Source organism: Rhineura floridana, chromosome 14 (genome assembly GCF_030035675.1).
Source record: "Rhineura floridana isolate rRhiFlo1 chromosome 14, rRhiFlo1.hap2, whole genome shotgun sequence".
NCBI classification, from domain to species: domain Eukaryota; kingdom Metazoa; phylum Chordata; class Lepidosauria; order Squamata; family Rhineuridae; genus Rhineura; species Rhineura floridana.
In genome coordinates this window covers 2,552,076-2,579,557 of record NC_084493.1, presented here as the reverse complement: position 1 = coordinate 2,579,557, position 27,482 = coordinate 2,552,076, and the positions used below count along the sequence as shown (strand labels likewise).

At 43.1% G+C, this 27,482-nt stretch overlaps 1 protein-coding gene across 4 annotated transcripts in view; it reads left to right on the top strand.

Moving 5' to 3' along the window:
* Positions 1–27,482, top strand: part of IQCH (IQ motif containing H) — a 94,139-nt gene that overhangs the window by 28,823 nt on the left and 37,834 nt on the right. For 2 of the 4 annotated variants that reach the window (XM_061595908.1, XM_061595911.1), the window contains 4 exons: positions 2,736–2,819; positions 6,014–6,189; positions 10,783–11,055; positions 14,671–14,862. In XM_061595908.1, coding sequence (XP_061451892.1) covers positions 2,736–2,819; positions 6,014–6,189; positions 10,783–11,055; positions 14,671–14,862 — 725 coding nt within the window. The remainder of the gene's footprint in view (positions 1–2,735; positions 2,820–6,013; positions 6,190–10,782; positions 11,056–14,670; positions 14,863–27,482) is intronic. The other 2 variants (XM_061595909.1, XM_061595910.1) reach the window with 2 other exon arrangements.

Here is a 27,482-nt window from a genome sequence, read left to right as displayed (position 1 = left end):
TAACTCCGGGTGCCAACTTGAGTGCCTCTACTTACCCCTACCAGACTTTCACCCCAAAGAAACATGTTCCGGAACAGATGATCGGGGGCTTTATGATAGGGTGCAGACTAACGCACACAATCCCAAAGTCAGCTTTTCCAAAATGCAGAGCCTCGGGGGCAACATTTCCATGTTGTAACACTTCTCCAGGAATTTTTGTCCTATTTCCCAAGATTCTTGGTGTATTAGTTATATGGAAAACGCATTACTTTAATCTTGTTAGCAAACCATTCAAGAACCTACATCTAGCCTATCGTTGTTAAGCAGCACTTGCTGTTGATTTCATGGCAGCTCTTTCTGTTGTTGATTGTTGTGTTTGTTTTTTACATTAGGACAATCTTGAGACAGGCTAACTTTGAATTAGATAAGTTTCAAAATCCTTATAAATGGGACCATCCAAAGATGTGATACCCCCAACTTTTTTTCCCCATGGACCATTTGAAAATTGCTGATCATTTTAGTGGACCACTTAATGATTGTTCTGTCTGTTGCAGTAATTGTAACATGCTGTGCTGGGTGCTGTATGATTTTTAATTATATTTTTATTGCTTCTTTTATTTATAATCTATTTTATTGTATTATGATTTGTATTCCATTGAATTCATATTGTAATACAATATAATTACAACAATTAAAAATCAATATGAATATTTAACATGCACATGCAACAGAGCACCTGGATGAAGCTCACAAACCAGTGTATTAAGACATTTTGAAGGGTATTGTGTAATTAGTTAGAAGTAATCATTCTAATTTTGATAGCCTGTGTCCTCATGTTCAGTCCTAGCTAACAAAACAAAAAGGTTTGCCATCCACCAAGCATGGTGCACTATGGAACTCCAGGCAGGTTTTTTTTTTAATAAACGGAGTGCTCAGCAGAAGTCCGTAATGGAATGGGTGAAAAGTGTTCCAGATGCCACTGCACTTGTAAATTAAATATGCTTTTAATGAGAGAGGGAAAGAGTGAATGTGAAATTGCAAAAATAAAAAATGTAGTTGTGAGTCTCTGTTAAGAAAAGATTCTTGCTTTTAGAAGTTATCTAGAAGCTGAATGAATTCTATGTAGATTTACCATCACCCCTTTTTAACAAACAGTTTGGCCATATTTGCATGTAGTGTCACCCATACAATAATAATTTAAATCTACTTGTATTCATTGTCTTCCATTATGCAAAACCTCAGTTCTGTCCATGGCTTGCCTTTGGAGAAGTAACAGTAAACAAGACAATTAAAAATCTTAAATTAGGAATGCTATGTTTGAACCTGGGGATGCCTCATTTCTCCTGCTTCTGAACAGTATTACAGAGAGATGCAGATATTTTAGGCTAAAAATTCTTTAAGAGGCTGTAGACTAGGTTCCTGCCAAAAGGGGTTGGTAGGGGTTCTAGGCTCTACTCTGTTTAATGGAAGTATAATGTGCTATAATTCATAGAAAAAAGATTTTATCTACCATTTGCAGAATGAATCCTTATCCAAGATGCAATTTTGTCACCTTTCAGTTGGATTCAAAGCCAGCAGCAGTCTGTAATTTTGAGTGCACGCAGTAATGTTTTCCATCCTTTCTTATTATTTGGATTGTGTAAGAACCATGGAGCTCTGGAGGGCTTTATTTTTGGGGGGGCAAAAATGTCTCATTTGCAGACTTTTCTAGTAATTGCAGGGTATTTTTGGACAACCTTTGTACCAAATTTCAACTTCATATATTAAGAACCTTGTGAATTTTTGCGTTCCATTCAGTTAGCAAGGCCAAATATTTATGTAAAGCATACTCATCTTGATAAATAAAACATATAAGCAAATGTGTGCATTCATAGGACTTAAATATATTTTACATGGCTGGACATGTTTTAGTTGCTTTCCACCTAAACAAAGAGAGTGTAAGCTAGATACCTCTCATGTTGAAATTGATGGACCTTCCCAAGTGCTTAAATTTGACTGGAAGCATCTTGTCCTGCATAAATGTAACATCTTTCTGACAGATGAGCACATTATTTGTATGTCAGTAAAAGGCAGCGCTAAAAAGAGGAGAGATGTTCCCAGGACCACCATCGTCTCCAATGCCATGTGCTCTTGGAGAAGCGTGCTGCTCCCTTTGATCAGGAGGAGACTGGGGATCACCTCTATGCGATCAGCAGAGTCAAGTGATCAAACTTTTCCTGCTTCAGCCAGCACAGGTTGGGGTTTGCATGTTTAAATTGCCTGCTGGGCTCCCCCCAGATAACAACACTGCAAGCCAACCATCTTGTTGGAAGATTCAGGACAGGCAAAAGAAAAAGTACTTCTTCACCCAGCGCATAGTTAAACTAGGAATCCACTCCTGGGAAGCATCATCACTTGGTTCTGCCGATGGTATAACACTGGCTGTGGCCCTAGAGCTGATGCTTGTGTTGCAAAAGGACTGAAACTCCCTGTGGACAGGTTTTATTCTAAGCAGTGAAACTGCTACAAAATGTTGACATCAAAGTCCTATCCTTTCCTAGGGAAAACAAAACACAGTTTACAATTCTAGCTTTAAATTGTGGGTTGTTGCTAACTATGCTTTACTCAGAGTAGGTCCACTGAAATCAATGAACCTAAGTTAGACATGCCCATTAATCTCAATGGGTCTACTCTGAGTATGACTAATGTTGGATACAATCCTATCTGTGGAGACCTTTGCAAGTGTGACTTGCTGTAATATGTTGTGGCTTTTTCAGGGTATATGCAATCGGTTCGAGAGGCAACCCCTGATTTCACTATTCTTCAGGGATCACAGTTTGGAAGACTCTGTGAAATACAAGGTACAGATGTGCTCCTCCTTGCCATGCATCCTTCTTGTTTCCTAAAGAAAAAAGGCCTGTTTCAGTAGATTTATATTTCCAAGCCAATGCAAGCAACCAGTTGTTGCCCCTACAGACATTTTATTCATTATTTACTGTTGAAGTCATTTAGAGGTTGCGTTCCATCGAAGAATCACGAAGTGGTTTAGAGAATAAAATTCCAACCCTAAGTGGGCCATGGTGGGGATAGACTCAAGAGGAACTTCTTAAAGGTTGGTTCCAGAGGGTGGTGTTGGGGAACTCCTCTTTGGCATCTTGGCCTTTGGCCAGTGAGGTGCCCTCCAAATATTGCTGGACTGCAATGCCCTTCATTCTTGAGGCTGCTGGGAGTTGTAGTCCAGTAATATCTGGAGGGCAGCCAATTGACTTATGATCTCCCTCAGAGACCTAACTTGTACCCCCATGTTATTTAACTTGGAATTGCTGGGAGAGGTTGTCTGGGGATTTGGGGTGTGTTGTTACAGATGACACAAACCTCTATTCCTTTTCATCTAAAACAGATTTGGCTTTTAGGCCCTCCAGATGTTGCTGAACTATGACTCCCATCAGTCCTTGCAAACATGCCCAATTCCCAGGAATGATGGGAGTTGTTGTTCAGCAACATCTTGCGTGTCAAAGGCTCCCCACACCTGATCTGAAACCAAAGAGCTGTTGATGTTCTGAGTCGGGCTGGGTGTGAGCTAACAAACTGAGTCTTAATCCAGACAACACGGAGGTCCTTTTGATTAGGCTCGTGTTGTATGTGGCAGATAAATTCTTAGTGTGTATGTTGGTTTTACCTGCTAACCCTGTTGCTCTCTTATTGTTGTATAAAATGGTAATTTTTAAACTTTCTCAGCCACTTAAGTGGTGGTTTTGCACCAGATGGGTGGGATAGATATTTTTAATATTTTCCCCAAAAAAGTCAAATGTGGGTGCTCAGCTAGAACCAAGCCTATAAATAATTTCACAACAAGGTTTTACTTTGAAGGGTTGCAGGGAGGTGATCCCTTATTTAAACTATTCAAAAGGAAATATATAAGTGAATAGGAGAAAACAAGGGAGAGTTCCCCCCCTTGTGTGCCAGCCTTTCCTTAAGCAAAGGAGCAAAGAATATTAATTTGTCAGTGGGCCACTTTTCTGGCTCCCCAGAATGACATACTTTACATGATTCATTTATATTTCAGCATCATTATTATTTCATAAATGCCATTTAGTGAATTTTGCACAAAAATGTATTAGTTCTGAAAATTTACAGGAGTCTAAAACAATCACTTAATTGCCTTTATATATTATGAAGGCACTAATGTTGTTTTGTCCTCAGTATGGTTCTTTTATGTGGTAGGGCTTATTTCAGGAAATATTTGATACTTCTGAATGAATTGGAAAGTTACAAGCACCATGTAACCACCACACACTTCCACTCCTCCCCCTTTAATTTATTACATCTCTCACCCACCCTTCCCCAAGGAGCTTCCTAAGAAGAATTAAAATACTATCTCAAGTGACCACTTGGATTGCATGTGCATTTGGGCTAGCCCTGCACTTTGGCAGAGGACAATTGTAAAGCAACGACAAGGTAGCCCATGCAGCAATGGTGGAAATAACAGGAAGTGAAATAGAGGCTGGGGGAATTGGGGGAAGAATATGCGGTTGTTTTTGTGGCTTGTACTTAGGGCTTATTTACAGGGCATGTTTGCCAGCCTGGTGCCCTCCAGATGTTTTCGACTGCAACACCCATGAGCCCCAGCCAACATATATGATGTTAGATCTGATGATAGCATGGTTGTGCTGGCTAGGGCTGATGGAAGTTGTAGTCCAAAACATCTGGAAGGCGCCAGCTGGCAAAAGCGGTTGGGTATGGGGACAGAAAACACTTTGAGGAAGGATTTGAAGGGAGAGAGGTGGCATCACTCAGGTATTCTGGGAGGTGCTTCCTAACATGTGGGGCAGCAAGGGAGGAAGGGTGGGGTCATTTCAGGGCACAGGTGGGTGCTGGAGCCGGAACAGCCAAGGTCACAGGCAGAGGCATATAAGAGCAGAGAGATGGGAAGGCCAGGAACGCTCTTCTGAGCCATGCACAGATTTAAGCTGCCGCTTGAACTTATTGAACATGGGTGGTTCAGCCAGTGGGATGACCAAGCAGTAGAAAATAAAGAAAATCTGCAAAGCAAAGAAAGCAGCATTTGTTCCTAGTCAGCACTCAGTGCAGGATCTCCAGCATTTGCCAGCTAGATTGGAGGAGTGTTCTGTGGTTTACCTCTGGGGAAAAAAATTCTTGGGTTCTCCAACAGTGGAGAGAACAAACAAACAAAACCCCATCTTGGCTTCAAGGAAACAAGCTTATTCTGTGAGGGCCGTAAGGGCCAGGATGCCCCACATGTGACATTCTGTGCAATACAGTGAATAGCCCCCACCCCTCTCCTGCCTTTATACCTGCATACATGTTGTTGCTGTTTATGTCAAAGTGGGTATGACCTTTTTTAATGGACTGATTGTGGCCAGGAGGGGGGAGGGGGCTCAGAGTGCCACAAAATACCTTTGGCATCAAAGTGGACATTAACACTGATAATCTTAAGGGGATACCAATAATTTTGAAAGGAAATATTGATAAATGAAATACCAATAAAATTATTGCTCTAAAATTATTTTAGAGCCATTTTTAAAAAATCAGTTTTTGAAAATAGCAATGGAAAATTGCTACATAAAAATCCAATCCGCAAGAAAGTAAGCAAATTAATGGAAAATACGGTACCAAATCCGAATTGGGCAGAATTCTAGCATATCCCTAACCCAGATTCAAACAACAGGGGTGACTGTGTTTAAGCCAGGCATGTGACCCTACCCTAAGTTTTTAACAGCATGTATTTTCAAAACCATGCACCATTCCCATCCATGTTAAAAAGCAGGACACCCAGCTAAGCACTTTTGAATTTCTAGCCAACCGTCCAATACCTTGTGTTCTGTGGACTCTGTTCTGAAAGCCAGTTGTTCCTCTGTCGTCTTCTACTTTCTTCACAGAGAGAGAGGTTGGAGCACGGGTGTGTCTGCAAAATAAAGGTCTCTGTGAAACAAATAGCTGCTGTCTCTGTCAGGGTGGTTATTAAAAGTAATCCTGGCAAGCATGTTACCTTTCTACCAATAATTAATAGTCAGTCTGTTTGTTTGTCTTTAAGATACTAATGTGGACGTCATCTATGTTTGTCCTTTCCAACTGAGCGAGGAGATGCTGCGATATTACGATACATTTTTGGGTTTGTGGTCAGCAGTTAGATCTGGAAGCCCTAAGGATGCTGCTGACCTGCAGGACAGGTTCAAAATACTCACCCCTGAAGCCATAAACAGCTTCCCTGTGAGTTTGTGTCTTCTAATTACTACAGCTGGGGGGGAATGCCGTAAAATTAAATTGGAAATTTTATAACTTGCAACGCTCTGGTACCCATCAGTGAAATATTACTGCAAGTTTTAAGAGCTTCACAGATTAAGTGACTAGTTAAGACTGTTGGAAATATCCTGGTTTAGCTTTGCAGGCTGAAAGCTGAGCTGAGGTAAGCCTTTCTCCACCAGTCCCTGCCCAACGTCTAGCCCTGTCTAGAACTCTGAACTTAAAGAGATTTGTAGTGCAACAGAAAGCAAAACACTAAAAATGATTCTGCTGCTCAAACTTTCCTTCTCTGCAGCTGCACAGGTAGTCGTTCCCTCTCTCCCTCCCTCATCTCTAGTTTTTATTGTGGCAAAATCCAATTTAAGTCTCTTCCCCCCCCCTTAGATCGTTTAATGGCTTTAATTGAGGGCTGTTAGACAACTTGTTTGTTTTGAACCCATCTAGCTGGTTTTAATTCTCTGAAATACACTCCAAAAGGAAACTGCCAGCACCCTTCCCCCTATCCCCCCCCAATTTTCCTGTATGACTGTACTCTTTGGTTTTTAAAGTGCTTTTGATAATGCTGCAATGCAGTAAAGCTCATTTATTGCAGGGAGTGTTTGGATGCTCCTTTGATCTTTGAAATTCACAGAGCCTCAGCTGAAAGTTGGTGATCATGGCTATATCATAAGCTATGCTCATTTGCCCCTTCCCAGGTTTTCTTGAAATATAAGAACCCTTTCATTGCAGGATCATTGCTGGGTAATTATCTGTACTATAAAACTATGATGCCTCACCATACGAGAACAGTAATCTCAACATGCTAATGTGTTGGCTCTTAAATTTTGACCTATTTATAAACATATTCTTTCAGTTCAGCCAATCCATGCTTTTCATACAGACTTAACTCAGTTCAGTCATCCCATTCAGTCCAAACAGCTTATAAGCTTCAGTCTTGCAAAGCATTTCTGCGCACAATGACCTTAAGGATGTAAGCAGCGTTAAGTGGGCTCACCATCATAAAAGTAGGCAAAAGTGTGTTTGTGTACTCTCTCTCTCTCTCTCTCTCTCTCTCTCTCTCTCTCTCTCTCTCTCTCTCTCTCTCTCTCTCTCTCTCTCTCTCTCTGCGTGTGTGTGTGGGGGGGGCGCTAAGGCTGAATGTAGAACACCTTGCATGAGCAGGACATGAATTCTTTGTAACAGAGGCATAGATCATTGCGCTGAAGGTTTAATTGCATATTTCAATCAGGTGTTCTTAAGGGTGAGAACAGTGGAGGTGGGCAGCAGTGTTCAGCTCCTTATATGGAAATACATCATTAGCAGTTAATCTTCACAGAGGCCTGCAAAGTAAGAGATTTGAAAAGCAGATCAACCCAGATTTCTTTGAAGCCTGGATAGGGGGTTGGGTTTAGGATCCATAAAACCTTGCAACTAGTTCTGGCTGCCTAAAGGGGCTTTGGGCTTGGATTTCTCAAATCGCAGCCCCAGATGTCACATGGCAAAGTACTTTGGAAACTCTAGGAACTGTCATATGTAGATTGTGATATGACTGAGGATGGGCTGCTGTTTAAAGAAAAATGCCAGAAACTCCACTGGGCCTGCTCAAGGGCTTGGGTGCACCACTGATAGGTCAGTCATGACTCCGAGTATGATTTAGTGCGAATGTTATGACAGTTGAGCTTTTCCCAGTATATCTCTGCTTTCTAAATAAAGAGGATATGAGTTTCTGCACAACTTCCATTCATTCTAACGCAGGGATGACTGACTCTCTTCAGCCCAAGGGTCACATTGAGGGCTGGCCACCCTGGCCGCCAGCCGTTGGCATGGCCAATACACATGCCTGCATGCAGACATTCATACATATGGGTCACATATGCAGGCAGGGAGGCAGATAGGCTGGCAGGTGCGTGCACACTCAGTGGTGGGGGACAGTAGTACTAGTGGCAAATTAAGGGTCCCTTCATAATAGTAACAGCCGCACCCACTTCTAAGATTATACAACCTTCTGATAGAATAATCTGCCCAGGCTTGAATCCTGCTTTCTGCCTCTCTATCACTGTCACCATTTGGCTGTCCTTCCTCATGGTCAGAGATATGGAATTGAGTGTCTACATGTTTATCTCCTGCTGCTGCCAAACTGCTTGATGATGTAGAAGGGACACTATCATTAGGACTCACAATTTCCCCCTCCCCTGTTTATTTTTGCTACTGGGTTGAGAATGAGATCCTTGCTAATGCCTTCTCCCACAACAGACATCCCCAGGAGCCAATCGGTATAAAAGGGGAGTGTGTTAGCCACTGAGAAGAATCTTCTTATTGGGTAACTCACCTCCTGTCATGATTGGAGCTAAGCAAGGAGCATGTTAGAAGTTCTCAGTGGCCAACACACTCCCCTTTCATGTTGATTGGCTCGTAGGATGCTGGAGACCTAGGGACCCTGCTGGGACCTGGCTCCTGAAAAAGTAAAGAGTCTAAGACCCCCTGAGCCTCTGGACCACTACACCCCTGGTGGTGGTGGGGACACATTCAGGCAAACACACACACACACACACATGCAGCAGGCCCGGGGGAGGGGAACACAAACCAGCAGGAACATGCACCTGCGCAGATTCACACAGGCAGCAGAGGAGGATGGGGGTGGTGGTGTCAGCATTTCTGCTCCCTATTGCAGCACTGGGGAACAAGGCTCCCCTCCTGCCCCAGCATTGTGATGTGGTTGGCAGGATGGGAGTGATGACCAATCAATTCAAAGGCCTTTTTACCTTGCAACGGAGCCTCTTCTCTGTCTAGCGCAGCCTGTCCCAACCATTGGGTCCCCAGATGTTGCTCGACTACGGTTCCCATAATTCCTGATCATTGGCAATGCTGGATGGGGCTGATGGGAGTTGTAGTCCAGCAACATCTGGGGACCGAAAGGTTGGGAAAGGCTGGTCTAGTGCAACACCACTGCAAGAAAGTCTTAGGGCCCCAGAAACAGAAAGAAGCAATCCTTCCTGCTCCCTGAGCTTTGAGACCTTCTTACATTGATACCACACCAACAGGGAAAGAATCATGAAGTTGGAAGGGGCCTATAAGGCCATCGAGTCCAAGCCCCTGCTCAGTTCAGGAATCCAGCTTAAAGCATTCCTTTATGGCTGGCCAGCTGCCTAATGCCTCCAGTCCAGTGCTGGAGAGCAGAGGTGCCTTTCCAAGGCAAATAGAGGCAGAGGTGCCCAGTTTATGGAGGGCTGGTGGGCCCCTCACAACACCACATTAGCAACACTACAGCACCACAGTAGGGGACACCTCTGCTTTTTAAAAAGTTTTTAAAAAATTAAAAAATTGTTAAATGCCAAACTGTTGGGAACCAAAGAAAAAAACTCTTGCCGGTGTGGATCTGGGCTGTGGGTTGCCCACCCTGTTCTAAAGGGAAGTTGCACAATGTCCCCAAAAGGTTCTGCTCTGGACAGTAAGATTCCAGTAAGCTAAGTTCATGGCCAAACTTTAAAAACACTTGTAAGGGCGCTTCCAGACAGCCACTATTCAATCACATAGTGACACATTCATGTTGTACACTTAAAGTTGATTTGGGCACTCCTGTGCAACACAGCCTGCTTTGTTCCAAAAATCAGGATTTTTGCTAAAAGAAAGTAATGGGGAAAATGCACCGGATAGTGTGAGATAACAATTGCTTGATGCAACATTGTATAATCCTGCTGCAAACAAATTATGAATGCTCAATAAAGAGCCAGTGTCAATAAGTGGGTTGTCTGGAAGCAGCCTAATTTCTTCATGTTTTCCAACCCCTCTGTCTGGTCTTGTTTTTGGTTCTTCCATTTCTATGTATCTTCTTTCTGTCTCTTCCCTGTTTTGGACGTCCCTGTGTTGCAGACACGGGCATTTCTCACATTGTGTAGAGACAACCTGGGCTTGCCATCTGGAGCTGCAGCCCTTCACAGCTCCCTGACTGTCCACCTGAGAATATACTGTGTGAAGCAACCCTAACTTACACTTCTAAATGACCACACTTCCTCTGTATTTGAACAAGATTATAATTACAATAAGGATTTGTGTCTAGTGAAAATGTGTCTGTCCCATGGAATGGCAAATAATCTGTAAAAGGTATTTTGTACCTTAAAAGTGTTTTGTTCCAAAAGAACCATTTAAGATGCTGCTCCTCACAAAGTGAAATGTAGCCCCAGCTACAGGAGTGAGTATCCTTCATTTTTTTGTATTGATTTTCTCCGTGTTGACGCGGTAGAGTCAAACCATGCCAGAAGTGTTGAGATGAATCACCGTTATCCAAAGGCCGCAAGCCCCTCTTTCGAGTGACAGAAGGAGAATTCCGTGTGGATCAAATAAATACAGATGTGTAGTAATTAGTTCTATTCCCAGTGAGCCCATTTTCGACACGCTAAAGATGTGAGCGATTATGGAACCTCACCCCAACAGCTTTTATCAATTTAAACTGCTACTCTACAGGATAGGTCATAACCCAGCCTGCTATTAATAATGTATTTATTGCACTCAACATTATAAATTAGCTTCGTGGAAGAAAGAGAAAGAACACCTCTTAACGAGACTAATGTGGTCTTCATACAGAACCGCCCCTTGTCCCTGGCTACCTTCTTGAAGTACAGCCCCAAGACCATCAAAAGGATCAGAAACCTGATCCAGGGCAAGGAGGCCTATATTGTAGGAGGGCTTCTGAACCAAGATGACCTGGAAGTGGCTGATGCGCTAGATGTGCCCATTTTAGGTTCCACCCCGGAAGTGGCTCACCTCTACAGTTCCAAGTCAGGAAGCAAAAGAATATTTGCTGCTGCATCTGTTCCAGTACCACCAGGACAATATGACATCTACAGCAGGCAGCAGGTAAGAGTGGCTGCAGTTTTGGTGACTGGGCAGAGCTTGCGCCATTCAAACAGTTGGCTGTCCCCAGCCAGCTCTTGTTTTGAATATCAAGTCTTCACTTGTGGCAGAGCCCACAAGGGCTGAGCCCTGGAAACTGTTTTCAGTGCAGGACTCAGCCCTTTGAGTTGGATCTGTGAGTGCCATACTAATGCCTTTGCCAGGGAGCTTTATTTTATTTATTTCTCTACTTATATCCCACCTTTCCTCCAAGGAGCTCAAGGTGATGTGGCTGGTTCTCCCCTCTCCCTATTTTATCCTCATAACAACCCTGTAAGGTAGGTTAGGATGAAAGACAATGACTGGCCCAAGCTCACCCAGTGAGCTTCATGGCGGAGTGGGGATTTGAACCCTGATCTTCCAGGTCCTAGTCTGACACTGTAACCACTACACAAAACTACTACTTTATAGCTGAATGGAGATTTGATCTTGGTGACCCAAGTCCAACAATGAATACATTACACCTCCCGAACGCCATGCATGTCTTCAGCAAGACCATTCTGGTTTGAGAATTACAGCCTGGCCCCTTTTAGTCCTGAATACATTTACTCAGAAGTAAGTTCTGTTGAAATTAATGGGACTTCCTTTCAAGTGACTGTACTTGGGATTGGAGTTGTTGCTAAATGCTAGTGTTTGGTTTCTTTATTTAAATGTTTATAAATGGCACTTTCATATAAAATGTCACAAGGCAGTGTAAAAACGCACAATACTGTAATAGAACCAATAATGTCAGACACATCAATAAAAGCTGGTTGGCAAAGAATCTCAATCAGTGCAATAACTCACAATAAATTTCCTGAACAGTGGTCCAGCTCAATGCATATGAATTGCATTGTGATAACCAATTAAAACATAACTGCCCTGAAGCAGCTCCACATGGCTAAGTAGCTCTTTGTATGTGCAATTTGGGCAATTTCAGAATTGCCAAATTTGTATGGAGAGATGCTTAACAAAAACTGTTCCCACCATGTAGCTGCCTCTGTGTGGTACTGTTTTGAGCAGTTTCCCTGTCATAGACTGCATTTGTGAATTGGGCCTCCACAAGAGAGGTGCCACCACAAAGAAGGCCCTCTCGCCTATAGCCCCATCTCTCGAATCTCCTTTCCCATTTTTTTAGAGGAGAATTTCCCAGATCATGGGACCAGATTAGGGCCTTTTGCAGCCATAGCTACATCATGGTGGGTTCTGGCTCAGGGTCAAGCTGAAAGTGAAGTTCAGCAAAGAGTAAATTACATTCTGTTGATCAGGCAACGCTCGATGGGCAGGAACTGAGTATTTTATCCCAGTCCAGCCCCCAAACCATAGGTGTGCTCCTGCCTGTCAGTCTTGGTGATGGATGTTGCATATCTGTATTCCGTTTATAATTTGTTACTTGTACACTCTCCCTGCCCTAGAAGGATTTCCAATTCTAAATTGATCACATCTCATGACGTCAAAATCGCAGCCACATGTATTAAGATAGAGTGAAGTACAGTGGAAAGTAAACCAAGTTAGCAAGGCAAGAGGCAAAGACAATGGGAACTTGGGAAACACATCCTGATGGAGCATATAGGAAATCAAGAGTTTTCTGGGGCATCAAGCATGATGCCTAAATAATTGCAAGATAACTGTGTATCAGGAATGGAGAACCTGTGGTACCCCAGTTGTTGTTGGACTAAAACTCCTGCCAGGCCCAGCCAGCATGGCCAGTAGTCAGGGATGATGGTATTGTAGCCTAGCAGTCTCTGGAGGGCCGCAGGGTCCCCATTCCTGCTTGTACCAGATTGCATGACCAAATTGCTTGCCAAAGGTGGATCATGTCTGACTCAAGCTGCTGCTTTTTAATGTGGGACCATTCATGGTGGCTTCCACATCTTGAAACACTCAGTCTGGAGCACCTCATTTATAATCTGGCACATGCAAACTTTCCTCAGACAGTTCTAAATTGATTACATAACAGAGGTTCCTTAGAAATAAAAGCCCTGCCTGTTTGTGTTGCAATTTGAAAATTGCCCCCGTTTGTTTATTTATATTTATTTATATCCCGCCCTTCCTCCCAGTACAAGCCCAGGGTGGCAAACAAAAGCACTAAAAATGCTTTAAAATGCCGAAACGATAACAGAGATGGCACCTATCTAATATTTAAGGGGAGGGAATTCCAAAGGGTAGTGCCTTCACCCTTGGTACTCCTTTACAAGGGCAAGAATCGATAGTTCTTTGCTTGCCTTTGATATGAATCATAATGATTTTGGGAGGCTGCGATTACTCTTCAATTTATGAATACAGCTGGCTTTCAGAAGAGTTGTTTTAAACAATGGCTTGTAAATAACGGAAGATGCAAACGATTGCATATTTCAGATGGTAGATGAAATGCACATCACAAGCGTTCAGAAGAAAGCAACAATCTCTTGTCTGTAGTACTAGTTGTTTGTTCTATATATTAGTGCATCTGAGATATACTTCTTATCTGCTTTGTATACTGAATTTTTTAAAAAGCGTGTAGGTGTGAGGGGCAGGGCTGAGCTGCTTATTATGAAGCCCAGAAATGAGTACATGCAGGATCCGTTTTGGATAAGGAGAATGATAATCAGGGCAATAGAATAAGCAGGATTGACTGTGGAACCAAGACAACAGCACAGGAAATCAAGCTGGAACAGAGCTGTCAAGACAGAGGGCCAAGTGCTCTAAGAGGTTACATTTGCACCCTCATTGGGCGAGATATCAGTGGCAAATGGACATCATACCAGAACTGTGAACATGTTTAGGGAAAAAGAAAACATCTGCAGTGGCAGTTTTATGGGGCCAGAGATTCTCCGCGGAGTGGGTTCCTCTCTGTGCTAGGTGCAGCAGCAGATGGCGGAAGATCAATTCATAGTCAAAGCGAGCCTCAACGGTACAAAAATAATATTTCCAACCATAGACATGCCCCAAGTGTTGGCTTTAATATTGCTTCCCTAATTGTTACAAACCATACCCTACAAGCCCTCCAACGCATTAGCTTTCCTTTCCATTTGTTTCAGATTGTTTTTGTTACAGCAGAAAATATTGATGCGAGGCTTTAAATAATCAAAGGAAGATGACAATAATTTAAGGCGCAGTTCAATTTTCACTTAAAGATACCTCATAACTCTTCCATTGGTGCAGTCTTTACAATACTATTGATCCATTTCATTTCTGTAGGGGAGTCGTCAACAGAAAACCCATTTATTGGTCTTTCAAAAGCAGCGAATAACGGGACAGAGCAAACAAATAATAATTCCATTTGTGATTGAAGTTCAAATAATAAAAAGTGTATTAGAATTGCTTTTGTTAGAAATACTTCCTACGCCAATCTGTTTTGCAGACTTACAGACAAACCCTCCCCCACACGCAATGAAGCTGCATGATAGAAAAGGGCATTTTTAGAATATCTATTTATAAAAATAGGTATAGTAAACCACAAATAATACGCCCATACAGTGCTTTTGTGGGCTCTGCCTCTCAACTCACTCTGTCCCTATGTCTCATACAGGACATCTGTAAGATTTCTCAGGTAGAACGTGACAAAGATGACATCACTTTGGATTTAAGTCAAAGCCTCATTTTGTCTTCTTCTCCCAGATGGTTGAAGTCCTCAGTCAGCTGATAATAGACCATCCAGAAGTGAAGCGCTGGGTATTCAAAGTGGACAGCGAGTTTGAGGGAAATGGCACAGCATTCTGTGACATCTCCACACACCTCAAATGCTACCCCTGGCTTCTGAAGGAGAGTCGTAGATACGGCCCTGAGACATGGAAGACACGGTGGGCACATGTAAGTCTGCTGGGCATTTTGAAACGTCTTTCATTTTGAACTTCATCCAGAGCCTGGTGTTCATAACTACTGTGCAATTTTTAATCTTTTTATTTTTACAATGACAACCCACCATTCAAGATAAAATTTTATCATTATAATAACAGAAAAACCATGAGACATGTAAATTGGCATAAAATATTACAACTAAAATGTGGTCAACAGTAAAAAATAAAAGGGGGGGGAGAGAGGGTTAGCAGCATGGATAAAGCATGCATACCTGACCCCAAAGGCTTGGCAGAACAAGGTTTTTATGAGACTTCTACAGAATGGGTGTGGTGGAAGGTATTCCATAGGACAGATGGTACCTGAAAGGCTGTGCTTCTTGCAGGTTTCAACATAGCCTCAGGGTGGTATCTGAGTTTTACTCAGAGTAGACTGACTGAAATTAATGAACCTAAATTAGTTAAGTTTATTAACTTCAGTGGGTCTACTCTGAGTAGGACAGAGGTACCTGTCGCATTGCAGGTCTAAGGGGTTCCAAGGTGGGAGAAGTGCCTGAATTGTCCTGTATCAAATAGGGAATGTTTTTTTTTTTAAAATAGCTGCTAGTTCTGGCCACAATTACTTAGGGCTTTAAATGTCAAAGCCAGCACCTTAAGTAATGATGCAGGGCAATTCAGGATCCTGACAAGTTACATTTTACACAGAACTAATCCCAGCAAAGATATTACTACGATTGCAGAATAAAAAGTATTGTAATCTGCCTTAAGGTCTTTGGGGCATGATAGAAAATAAACCTACATAAAGTAAGATCAATCATTATTCATTTTATCAAAGGCATGCACAATTTGCCTCCCCTCCATCTATTAATCTGAAGTGAAACACCTTAACCCTTGTTATGTTCTCGTGTGAAAGGAATCCCATTCTAGCTATGAACCACCATGCATAGGCACTGCTGTATTTTAAAATTCTTTTTCTCTGGATCAGTGACTGTCGCTACACTCCAGATTGTCTGTCTCTGTGAAGCACATTTCCATTAGGCTTACCCCACCTTGTGTATAACTGGGGTGTTGCAGTGGGTTTTCATACTGTTGCCTTCTTGAAACTGATCAGGCTTTAGATGCTGTTTCTATCCTCGATACCTGCCATACTTGGGCCGGAGTAATCTCAGGCATATTCCCACATACTGTAAAAGCATAAGAAGAGCCTGGCTGCTGCATCAGGCCAAATGGCCACCTAATCTAGCATCCTGTTCTCACAGTGGCCAACCAAATGCCCCAATGGGAAGCCCACAAGTTGGACCTGAGTGCAACAGCACTCTCCCCACTTGAGCTGGGATTATTTATTTACCCTAGGGATGTTCCTGGATCCATCCAGAACTGTTGCTAGTGGTTCAGGCAGCTTTGGTGGCTAGGAGTACCTGTTTCCAACTATGACAGCTACGGTCCCTCTTCGACAGATGATCTGGCTGCTGCACTCCATGCTCTAGCAACTTCCAGACTGGATTATCGCAGTGCTGGCTACATGGCGCCACCCTTGAAAATGACTCGGAAACTTCAATTGGTCCAAAAGGCAGCAGCCATATTATTAGCTGGGATTCCATACAGAGCTCATATAACCCTAATATATGAAATACGCCTTCTTCCCTACAGACCCTTTTGGGTGTTACGATCAGCAGAGGGGCCTTCTTGCTAGTACGACCACTTTCAGAGGTTTGGATAAGAACATAACATAAGAAGAGCCTGCTGGGTCAGGCCAGTGGCCCATCTAGTCCAGCACCCTGTTCTCACAGTGGCCAACCAGGTACCTGGGGGAAGCCCGCAAGCAGGACCCAAGTGCAAGAACACTCCCCTCCTGAGGCTTCCGGCACTGGTTTTCAGAAGCATGCTGCCTCTGACTAGGGTGGCAGAGCACAGCCATCATGGCTAGTAGCCATTGATAGCCCTGTCCTCCATGAATTTGTCTAATCTTCTTTTAAAGCCATCCAAGCTGGTGGCCATTACTGCATCTTGTGGGAGCAAATTCCATAGTAAAGAAGTACTTCCTTTTGTCTATCCTGAATCTTCCAACATTCAGCTTCTTTGAATGTCCACGAGTTCTAGTATTATGAGAGAGGGAGAAGAACTTTTCTCTATCCACTTTCTCAATGCCATGCATTGATGGATGGATGGATGGTGGCCCGGGATAGGGCATTCTCTGTGGCAGCTCCTAGGGTATGGGATTCCCTCTCCAGAAATGTGAATCGGTTGTCGTCATTAGACAGCTTCTGTCATCTCTTTACTCCTGGCCTTTGACAGTTCAGGTGTTTTTGTGGGATCCACCTCTTCTGTTTTGGCAACCTATGCTGCGTTGCGTTTGCTTGGAATATAATTACATAATTTATAATTGTATAAGAACTGTTTTTATTTATATTTAATTGTACGATTGTATGATTCTATTGCTATAAACCACCCTGGGACCTTCTGGTGAAGGGCAGGTAAAAAATCTTATACATAAATCCAACAGTGCGATTAATAAGATTGCCAAAAATCATGCAGCTCCAGATTGAGAAGTCACTAAACTAAAACCACCCAATTAAAAGCCATTAAAGAGCAGAGGTGAGATAAAGGTTAAATAATTGTTTCATCTTAATCCACAGGTGTGTGTGTGTCTGTGATCAGATGTACTCATGGATCTCTTTTGTGTACATAAGACTTCAGATTTGCTTCCACCAATAGAATGAATGAGAAGCTCCCATGCTTATAATCCACTGGACTGGGAGACCCATCTTTAGCTACTAGTCTGCTGCTTTTGGCAGGTTAAAAATGTAGAACAGTAAAGGAAACAATGGGCAGAAAGATGTGTAAGTGAAGTTTCTGCAAATAGTCTTGAAGTTTTAAGCATGATTTTCGTAGACTGACAGAAGGACAGATCCAAACTAGCTGGACCATTAATTTGAATTTAGATTTTAAAAAAAGATTTGTAACAGCTGCCAATATTTAAATATTTGAATTAACAATTTCATGTTGAATTGGCATTTAATAAATCCAGTTCCAGGACATAGTAGCTTTGTAGAAATCTGCAAAATCTACTGGAGAGTTCTCTCTGAGTAAATTGAACTCTCTAGAACAGCCTTCTCCAACCTGGTACCCTCCAGCTGTTTAAGATTACAATCCCCATTAGCTCCAGCCAGACTTGGGCTGATGGGAGTTGTTGTCCAAAACAGCTGGAGGGCACCAGGTTGGAGAAGGCTGCTCAAGTGGTCGCTTTTACTGCACCCTGAGCTAATGAAACAGAGAAGCTGGTTAGTCCCTTTGTCTGAACAGCAGAGAGGCAGCAGGAGCCAGACTGTGTCTGCATGCAAGCGATGGTGGAGATAGTGGTGGCTGGCGCCCATTGGGATTGGTTGGGTGGGAGGCAGAGAGACCAACAGCCAGAGCCAATGGCAGGTAGAGCCAACTCATTCTATTTTTCTCCCTGTCTGAATTCTACAAGGGCAACACTGAGATTTTGGTGCTGCTCACATATTTTAATTCACAAGGTTCACATGACATGACTCACAAACAGGAGCTATCCTGCAGCTTCCCCCTGTAAATCTGTACTCACTCAATCCATATGAGAGGTTTAGAACAAAACAACTCCACTCTGCTCCACACGTCTGTGAAGACGGTTTGCTTCGATGGCTTTGAGTGGGCAGGGAAACCGTCACTTTCAGCTATTCTCCTTTCTCCGCCCACTAACTCTCCCATGAATTCCATTTTGCTTCCGGTGGTTTATCTAGCAACTTCTGACTGCTCCATTCTCCTCTCTTCAGTCTGCTGCAGCCCTCCCTTCTCTCCTCCATTTCTTCCCAAGTAAACTTCCTTCACTCCTTGTAACTAGCGGTGTGAATTGCCATTGGATCTTATCATTCTTTCTTATATTCTCTATCTTTGTGGAGAAAATTTTGAAGTAACATTTCACTGCACCTGGTTTCCAATTTTTTCTCTAAACAATTTAAGTGGATTTTTTAAAAAAGTTGCCTCAAAAAATCAGTATTAATATCGACATTTTCTCAAAATATTGCTATTTTGAGAAAATTTTGATGTTGATATTTTCTCAAAATATTGATATTATATTGATTTGTTTTTCTAGTGGGGAAAAATTAACTCAGAAAAAGCGAGGGGTAGTGGAGAAAGGGGAGGGCAAATGAACCCCACTTCTTTTCAACCACCAAACTTCAGGAAGCGGTGGGGGCAGGGGGGAGTGGAAATTCTGCGCAGGTCAAAAATATTTGCACATGCCCAGCAACTGAGCAACCGGAGAGAGTAAACATGTAAAATTAGAGGGCGGGGCTACAAGGATCCTTCCCAGAGGAATGCCTACTTGTGGGAATGGAAAACAACAGATCTGAAGCTACCATTGAGCGCTAAGTGTGGACCTTGCAAATCTTTTATGACAGTATTTGCTATGAAGAAATGCTCCCATGTAGATAAGCCCTAAGGAGGAGGAAGCTGACCGCCAGGGCGACCCTCTGGACTGATTGTTAAATTGGAGCGCCAGCTGAGGGCAGAAGGAGGTTGGTGGGGCATTGTCCTGTTTGCCCTAATGGAACTTCCTCCACTGGCTATGAGGAAATGGAGCCACATTGTCATAACAGAAAGAAGGCGGCATTGTTGTACCCTGTTCATTGTAATCTGCCCAGTGCCAGGCTTTTCAAAGTGTGAGATGGGACCCTCCAGTGGAGGTATAAGGAGCCGCAAAAGGATATACCCTCCCCTTTCTCATACTTCCCCACAGCACGCAAAGGTGGCTAAGAAGAAGCGCCTGGCTGCTGGATCAGACTAAAAACCCATCACAGTCCAGCATCTTTTTTCTCACAGCGACCAACCGGATGTCTGTTCTGGGAAGCCCACAAGCAGGACCAGACTGCAACAGCGCTCCCCCCACTTGTGATTCTCGGCGACTGCTATCCGAGTACTGACCTGCTCTCTACTTTCCGGCCTCCTCAGTCACTTAGACACAGATGACATGCACACATCCCCACCCATTCGTTTTGACTGATGGTGCATGTAGCCTATAGAGCTATACTTTTTTGCTGAGGTCTTTTGCTTGTCATGAGAACTTCCTTTTGGAAACTTCATATTAATTTGGCTCTGCCCCCTTCCTTTTTTCTATTGATGTGCCCATTTCTTTGCCTGGAGCAAGAACGAGTTGTGCCAAACACTTTTGTCTTTGAGGAGACCCAAAAATGATTTGTTTGTTAATGAGGGACAAGAGTTCCCATGGCAAAGTTTAAGAGTCCATAACCTAGTAGGAGTCTCCCAAGAATACACCCACTGCCTGCCCATGAAGTTCCTGTAAGCCGCTGTGAGCACCACTGAATCAAACTGCAAGGAAACGTGTGTGTTTCATTTTAGGTGTGGGACAGATCTGGGTTGCAAGCCAGACTTTATTTCCTCATGCAATGGGGAAAGAACTTGTTGCTTCTCTATTCCAGAATCATAGGCGGGTAACGTGATGTCTGCAGCACCTGGGAGGGGCCTACTCAGCCTACAATCTCCATCTTGGAACTGAGGCTACAGAAAACTGACCTCATGACTCCAACACTGAATCTCATTTTTTCTACTCCCTCCCTCACCCCCCCACCTGTCTTGTGTAACATTTTGCCTGATGAAAGCTTCTTGAGAACTTGAAAGCTTGCCCTGTTATTGTGACTTTCTGGTTTTCCCTGTTAATGGTATTACCTGCTGTGGACTTCGGAGGGTTTTCCCCTCTCCACATAGGCCAACACAGCTACTTTTCCTTTTTCTTCTTAAAGTTGCTCTATATTGTGGTGGGAGGGCTTTCCCACGCCTTGTCAAAGTGGCTGCTGGCATCCTTGGTCTCTAGCTCCCATACCTCGCTACGAGTCTCCATGGACATACAATTTGCAATGCAATGGAAGGATCTGGGAAGAGCCAGCCAATGCCTTGTGGGAGTCACCGACTGCTGACTGAGGAACGGGGTCTTAACCTTTACCAAGAAATATCCTTTTAACCAATGCCAGTAGTACAGAAGGCGTAGATCAGCCACCAGAGTGATAAGAGGACCCTGTGGTAACTTGATGTAACCCACTCATTTGGCACTGCACCCCAGAGTGATGGTCCCTCCAGATGGTCCCTCTGCATTGTGCATTCATGATGATTTCTGCTCATGATGGTTTCAGGGTGGTTATATGCAATCCTCCTTTCAATACTAGGCAGATATACTGCTTCATAACATCCTGCTGAACTCCTGTGACCTTTCCTACCACAAATGTTGGGAGGAGGGGATTGTCCTCTTTTGTTGCACTGTAATGCAAGAGTTCCCTTCCAGATGGCAATAATGCTGCTAAAGCATCGAGGAATGACTAATAAAGGAGAATGGTGTATGGACAGTCCAGTATAAATCCACTATAGTAGGGCCCCGCTTTACGGCGTTTTGCTGATGAGGCGGTGAAATTAGACTAAAGCTCCACTCCTATGGCGCTTGTTCCGCTTTTACAGCGGTTTTCAGGCGTCACGCACCATTCTGTTCAATGAGTTCCGCTTTTCAGTGGTTTTTGCTTTTTGGCGGGGGTCTGGAACGTAACCCGCTTTATGAGTGAGGCCCTGCTGTACTAATGCACAAATACACCTCCAAAAGAACACCACCACCAGTCTGGGAAAGACCTGAGAGCACCATTACATTTTGTGGGTGGTATCTAGTAGTCCTCAGAGTAAACCCACTAAAGTTAATGAATTGGACTACCTTAGGTTCATTACTTCCAATGGGTTTACTCTAAGTACGATTAGGATTGGATACAACCTGTGTGACCCACTGGCGTTCTGCACATAGAGGTGTGACACTACACATAACAAGGAGAAAGAGTGCAAGCAATTTGATCAAACTCCTTGAAAGCATTTCCTCAAACCTTTCCTAATAATATCTGACCATTTCTCGCCTTTTAGATTTCAGCAGCACCAATATTTTATATTTAGAAACAAATTCCAATCTCCGTTGAGTATTTCCACTGAGTGCAGAGAATTAAAATCTTCCTTTGTAAGTGAATGCTCTTGTAATGCTCCTGCATTTAGACATCAAAGCATTAGTTTATGAGCACAGGCATGCTTTAATGTCCTATTACAGTATGGAGACCTGCTTCTTTCCATAATGAAGACATTGTGTCATCGACTTAAGCTGCCACGTACCAAACATATGCTGGCAGGTTATTAAAAAATTCAGCTTCGTGATGAAAGACTATCCTGCAGGCTAGGAGTACATGGCAAAAGACTCTCCATTCCAGTAGAGTTATTAGAAACGAGAATATGACTCTAAGCACTAAATTATGTTAATACTTACAAATAGCATCATTTGCATAGCAGTTTATGATATGATCCCAAGGTTTTTCCTTCATTGGTATGTAGCAGGGCAACCGATTAAACATAATGCGGTTTACAGGAGTTCATACCGAGTGTCTATTCCATGTAAAAATGGAGTCTTAACTGTTGGATCCTCCAGATCAGGATGTTGACTATCCCATTTAGGACATGCGGTCATCTTACTTCTTGGGCTTCTCCATCTATCTGGAACTTTCTGTGATTCGAGAAAAATCCGGGGAATGTTAGTGGTTCAAGAGCCTACATGGCAATTTCAGTCTTCTCCAGTCAACTCTATCCAGTCCACAATGCTTTTGCCTCCAATCTAACGTGCATGCCAGCTATTCCCAGAGGCTTACATGTTGAAAGAGCAAGGTGACAATTTTCTTAGAAACTATGGATTTGACTTAACTTTTAGATGAGATATACCTCTCAACCCTTAAGCTGTCAAATGGGGTTAAGGGACTGTCTGGCACAAAGCACACCTGAACCCAGGAGAGACAAGGAAAAGTAATCCCATTTTCATGAAAGATGAAGTGAAGCTTTAGTTTGTGGGAAGTTGTGAGTCTTTTTTCATGAAAGTTGAGGTGTTCTGGGGAGGGCTACGAGGAGTAGGAATTAAAGCTCCACCAGCAAATGTGTGAAACAAGCAACAGGGGTGGTTATTGCTATCACTTCCAACCCCTATTTGTGATGTCCCAAAGCTGTCATTTGACTGAGCACTTCTGGAAACAGACTGCTGAACCAGATGGACCCTAGGTCAGATCCAGCAAGGTATTTCTTATGTTTTTATGGTGTTAAAAGGTCCTCGTTATTTCATGAGCACTGCAGGAAGGGCTGTAGTTCAGTGGTAGCGATAGAGTAGGTGTGGGGAACCTTTAACCCTGCAGATGTTGCTGAACGTCATTTCCCATCAGCCCCAGCAATCATGGCCAATGGCCAGGGACGATGGGAGTTGCAGTTCAGCAACATCTGCAGGGCCAGAGGTTCCCCACACCTGTGGTACAGCATCCGCTTTGCATGCAGGGGGTCCCAGGTTCAATCCCTGGCATCTCCAGGAAGGGCTGAGAGAGACCCTTGTCTGAAATCCAGGAGAGCTGCTGATCACTGGGAGCTGGGAGAGCTTGGCCACAATTGTTCAGGCATTGCTGACTTCAAGACTGGATGACTGCAACACACTCTATGTGGGACTTCCCTTACACTTGGTCTGCAAATTGCAATTGGAGTAGAATGCTGCATCCAGATTGCGGATGGGACTGAGACCCTACCAGTGTACAACATCTCTGCTCAGGGATCTGCACTGGTTGCCAGTTTGTTACCTGGCCAAGTTCAAAGCGTCACTGCTGGTACAGCTTGGGACCAGTTTACTTGCGAGACCGCCTTACCCCATATGTGCCCACTCGAGCACTTCAATCTGTGGAACAGGCACTGTTACAGGCGTCACATAATACTCGTCCTACACTTGCAAGAAATCATTCTCGTAGCGTGGCAGCACCTATTCTTTTGAACTCCCTGACGACATGAGGCAGGTGCTTCTCTGTGTTCCTTTTCTCGCCTGCTGAAGACTTGTTTTTGTTTAGGCAAGCCTGTCCAGGCACAGAGGCAGGTTTTAACCTTTTTAGTTTGCTGCTGTTTTAATTGCTTTAAAGACAATTGTTTTATTGATAATTTTTTAATGTTTTTTTGTAAACCGCATAGAGTTTTTTGTGTTTTTCTTTTCAATCAAGTGATATATAAATTTTGCTGAATAAAATAAATAAATGCTCGTTGTAGACAATACTGAGCTAGGTGGACCTGGTGGCCTGGCTCAATATAAGGCAGCTTCTTAAGTGCCTGTTGAGTGTGGCTGATAGCACATAAGAACAAGCCCTGAATGTGCCACCTGGCAGGCATTGGACGTCTGCCTCCAGCCATGCTCTGTCTAGAAGAATTAGAGCTGTGGAATAGGGACAAGTGCCCCTCCCCTCAGTAGGGCTCCTGCACGGACCCATAAACTGGCTTCAGGGAGCACTGCCTGCCTTCCTGGCTCCATTTCATAACGGTGGTGGATCCTGGCTTGTGCGTGCGTAGTACTGACCCCTGACCAAGAATGGGCATTGGGAAAGGGGACACGGAGCAGTAGAGGCTGGCCTGCTAGGGCAAATGGGGCACTGCCTCACCAACTTCAGTCCGCTATTCCGCTTGCCTACTTTCTTATTTACAGCCAGCCCAGGAGAGGAATGGGGGAGAAATTTCATTCCATTCACATTTAAAGCTGAATTTATCAAATTTTCACTTTCCAAAACAACATGAGAACCGAACCACAGCCAGCCTTCCGAATTCGCACGTATCTGAATTGTGCAATGCAGTTCTCCAACTAAGTAGTGTTCGTGAAAAAATACATATATTAGTGAAAAGAACATACAACAGGCATTATATTAGGAAACATTGCTCACAAAAAATGTGTACATTAGCCAAAACTGCATACAAAAATGTGTTTAGTAGGAGCAATTCAAACTAAAATGCTGGAGAATTTTCATGGGGAAATCATGAAAAAAAAAAGCAAATTGCTGCAGAAATGTGGAGAACCAAATTTAAGATTGGAAAAATTAGAAACTGAGAGAACCGAAATTGACAGATCCTTCCATCCCTTGCCCAGGGAGTTGTCCTGCCTATCAGCTCCCCCTCCTTAGTCTCAGGGTTGCTGCCCTTGAACAACTTCAGCAGGGAGGAGTATGGGGCAAAATTAGAATGAGTTGGTGCCACCTACTGTTGGGCTCCCCGCCTTCCACCCTATCACCCCCAATGGGCACCAGCCACCACTGAAAGGGAGGGGATGTGTCCTTGACCCCACCCACCCAAATCCAGTGTCATGATATATGTTTCTTGATTTGTGCGATGAAGAAAAGTTGGTATTATTACAGAGTTTCTGTAACAATTGTTACACAGGGGACACGGTCTTCCAGACATATTATGATCTGAAATTTTAAAAATGCCATTTGCGGCAGCAGTATTTTGATAGCTCTTTCTGAATGTCATGTAGCTTAACAGTGGATGTTAAAATTATATTGGCTAACAGGTCTCCACTAGACTCTCAACTATATAGCCATCGATGGGATATCAAGTTGTGTTTACCTATTACATCAGAGAACAAGCTGCGATGCTGTTGCTCAGTCAGTTATTATATTTAATGTGGTGTTCGGGTTTCAGGTGATTCCCTGATTCCTTAATTGTTGTGTCTTGTTATTTTATTATGTCCCTTGGTTAAATTCCTAGGACCTACAATAATCAGATATGCAAGCTGTTGGTTTGCATGTCCTATTGATTTAATATTCTTCTAATCAGTACATAAAGCTATGGGCCTGCGGTGTTAATTTTTCATATGCTTACAAAGCACCCTTTGATTTTCTGTCATGCGTTAATTACAGCGTTTTGCCATTAAATAGGAAGCTTTGTGTAAACTAATTACTAGGTAATCATTGTCTACCGCGAGCCGTGCTGTTTGGTACCTTTTATTTTATTCGGGGAAAATGCACGGATCTCGCAGTCTGGAACCACTATACCTTCCAGCCATTAGCTCTCACTAATTCATAGCATTATTGTGTTAAGATTGTAGGAGTTGTAATTGTTGTGGTATCAGTGCTGTTAATTACCGGAGTAAACAGTTGAAATGGTGCCAAGGTCTATTGTACAAAGCAGAGAAAAGGAGGTTTAAATGTTACTTCCACCATCTGGGGACTGAAGTCTTTGCAAATGCTACAAAACAGCAGTGAGGCAATATCACAGCTTCAGGCTTCAGGGTTTTAGGCCATATGGATTCAGAATATTTTGAATCAATTGAATTTAACGGCCAGTTTTTAGCAATAACCGTGCAGAGATGAGGATAAAGCAAGATCACGAAAGAAAGTCTGGAATTTGTTAGGGTTATCTACATACCATCAAATGCCTCCATAGATTAAATTAAAATATTTATTTTGCTAAATTCAAAGAAGCAGAGACAGGCTAACAATGAGTGCAAATTTTAACTGGGTATTACTACAAAGAGCGTCTTTGTTTGTTTTGGGGGCAGACAGGAGGGGTTGTAAATAATATATCTCAACACAACAGTCACAAAGAACTCAGTGGTTAACAGTTAACACATGGTTAACAGTTAACACAGGGTTCCTGTAAATTTCTGAGAAGTTTTTTTTTTGGTTGGTTGGTTGTTAATTCTGTTTCAGCATTTGTAGGCTTCTTTGCTCACCAGAGTAAATCAAAGATGTAGAATATAACATCAGGGAAGAAATTCTGAAAAGTTATATTGTTTATTAAATGAAGGTATTTGGAAAGTCTTCATTCCCAGCAGCCTGAAATAAGATTTTGGATTTGCTCTTAATCCTACTTTGCACTTCTGTGGCAAGACAAGGGCAAAGCCCTTTGGGGTGGGTGCATTTGCAGAAGCTAATTCAAAGCAAATAGGGAGGTGTGCAAGGGTGTGCCTGTCAGCGTCGAGACCTTCCCAGTTTCTGCTTATTCAACAAATAAACATTCTAAGGCATCAATATTTCTATTTGGAGGGAGTTCCCCCCCCCAAAAAAGAAATAAATATGTAGAGTGACAATAGCTTTTGCATATGAACAAGTACTTTTTGCTTCCATCTTTAAAGAAAAATGCCTTCTGCGCATTAATAAAGGAACTGAAGTCCAGCCAGCACTGTAAGCAGGCATGGCTTAATTTTAAGCACCTTGGCAAAATAAATTGTCCAGACCAATTGCTATGGTAAAAATGAAATAAAAACCAACAACAGTAGAATGACTGAATTAAATTGTCCTCAACTCAGTTTGATTACCCTGCCATAGTATAGAAATGTGTCTCATTTCTTTACACCAAAAAGCTGTCCTCTGTGTGTGTGTGTTTTCCAATATGTTGCCTTTTTTAAAAAAAGGTTGATTCCAAATTTTGTGAAATATACCCATGCACCACCACTCCCCCCAGAAAATCCCCTGTGGTGCCTGTATAGCTCATTCAGTGGGCTTGGATTTGGAGAGGGGAACACTCCCCCCTCCCCCACTCTTCTAGTTTGTTTTTATTGGCCTGTTAACAGATGTTGATGTGGTTCAGGGCACAAGGAAACCATGTGCTTCTAAATGGGGAGATCATTCCACAATGAAGCCTGGAGCCGTGGGGGGTTGTTTGAGGCTAGAACAATGTTCTCTTGGCTTTGTGTGTGTGGCCAAATTCAGAATGAAAAGAGATGGATTAATCTGCACGTACTGAAATCCACAGCGAGCCAAAAGAGAATAGCATGACCCATGTGGTGTGGAAAAAACAGGAGCAGCAGTT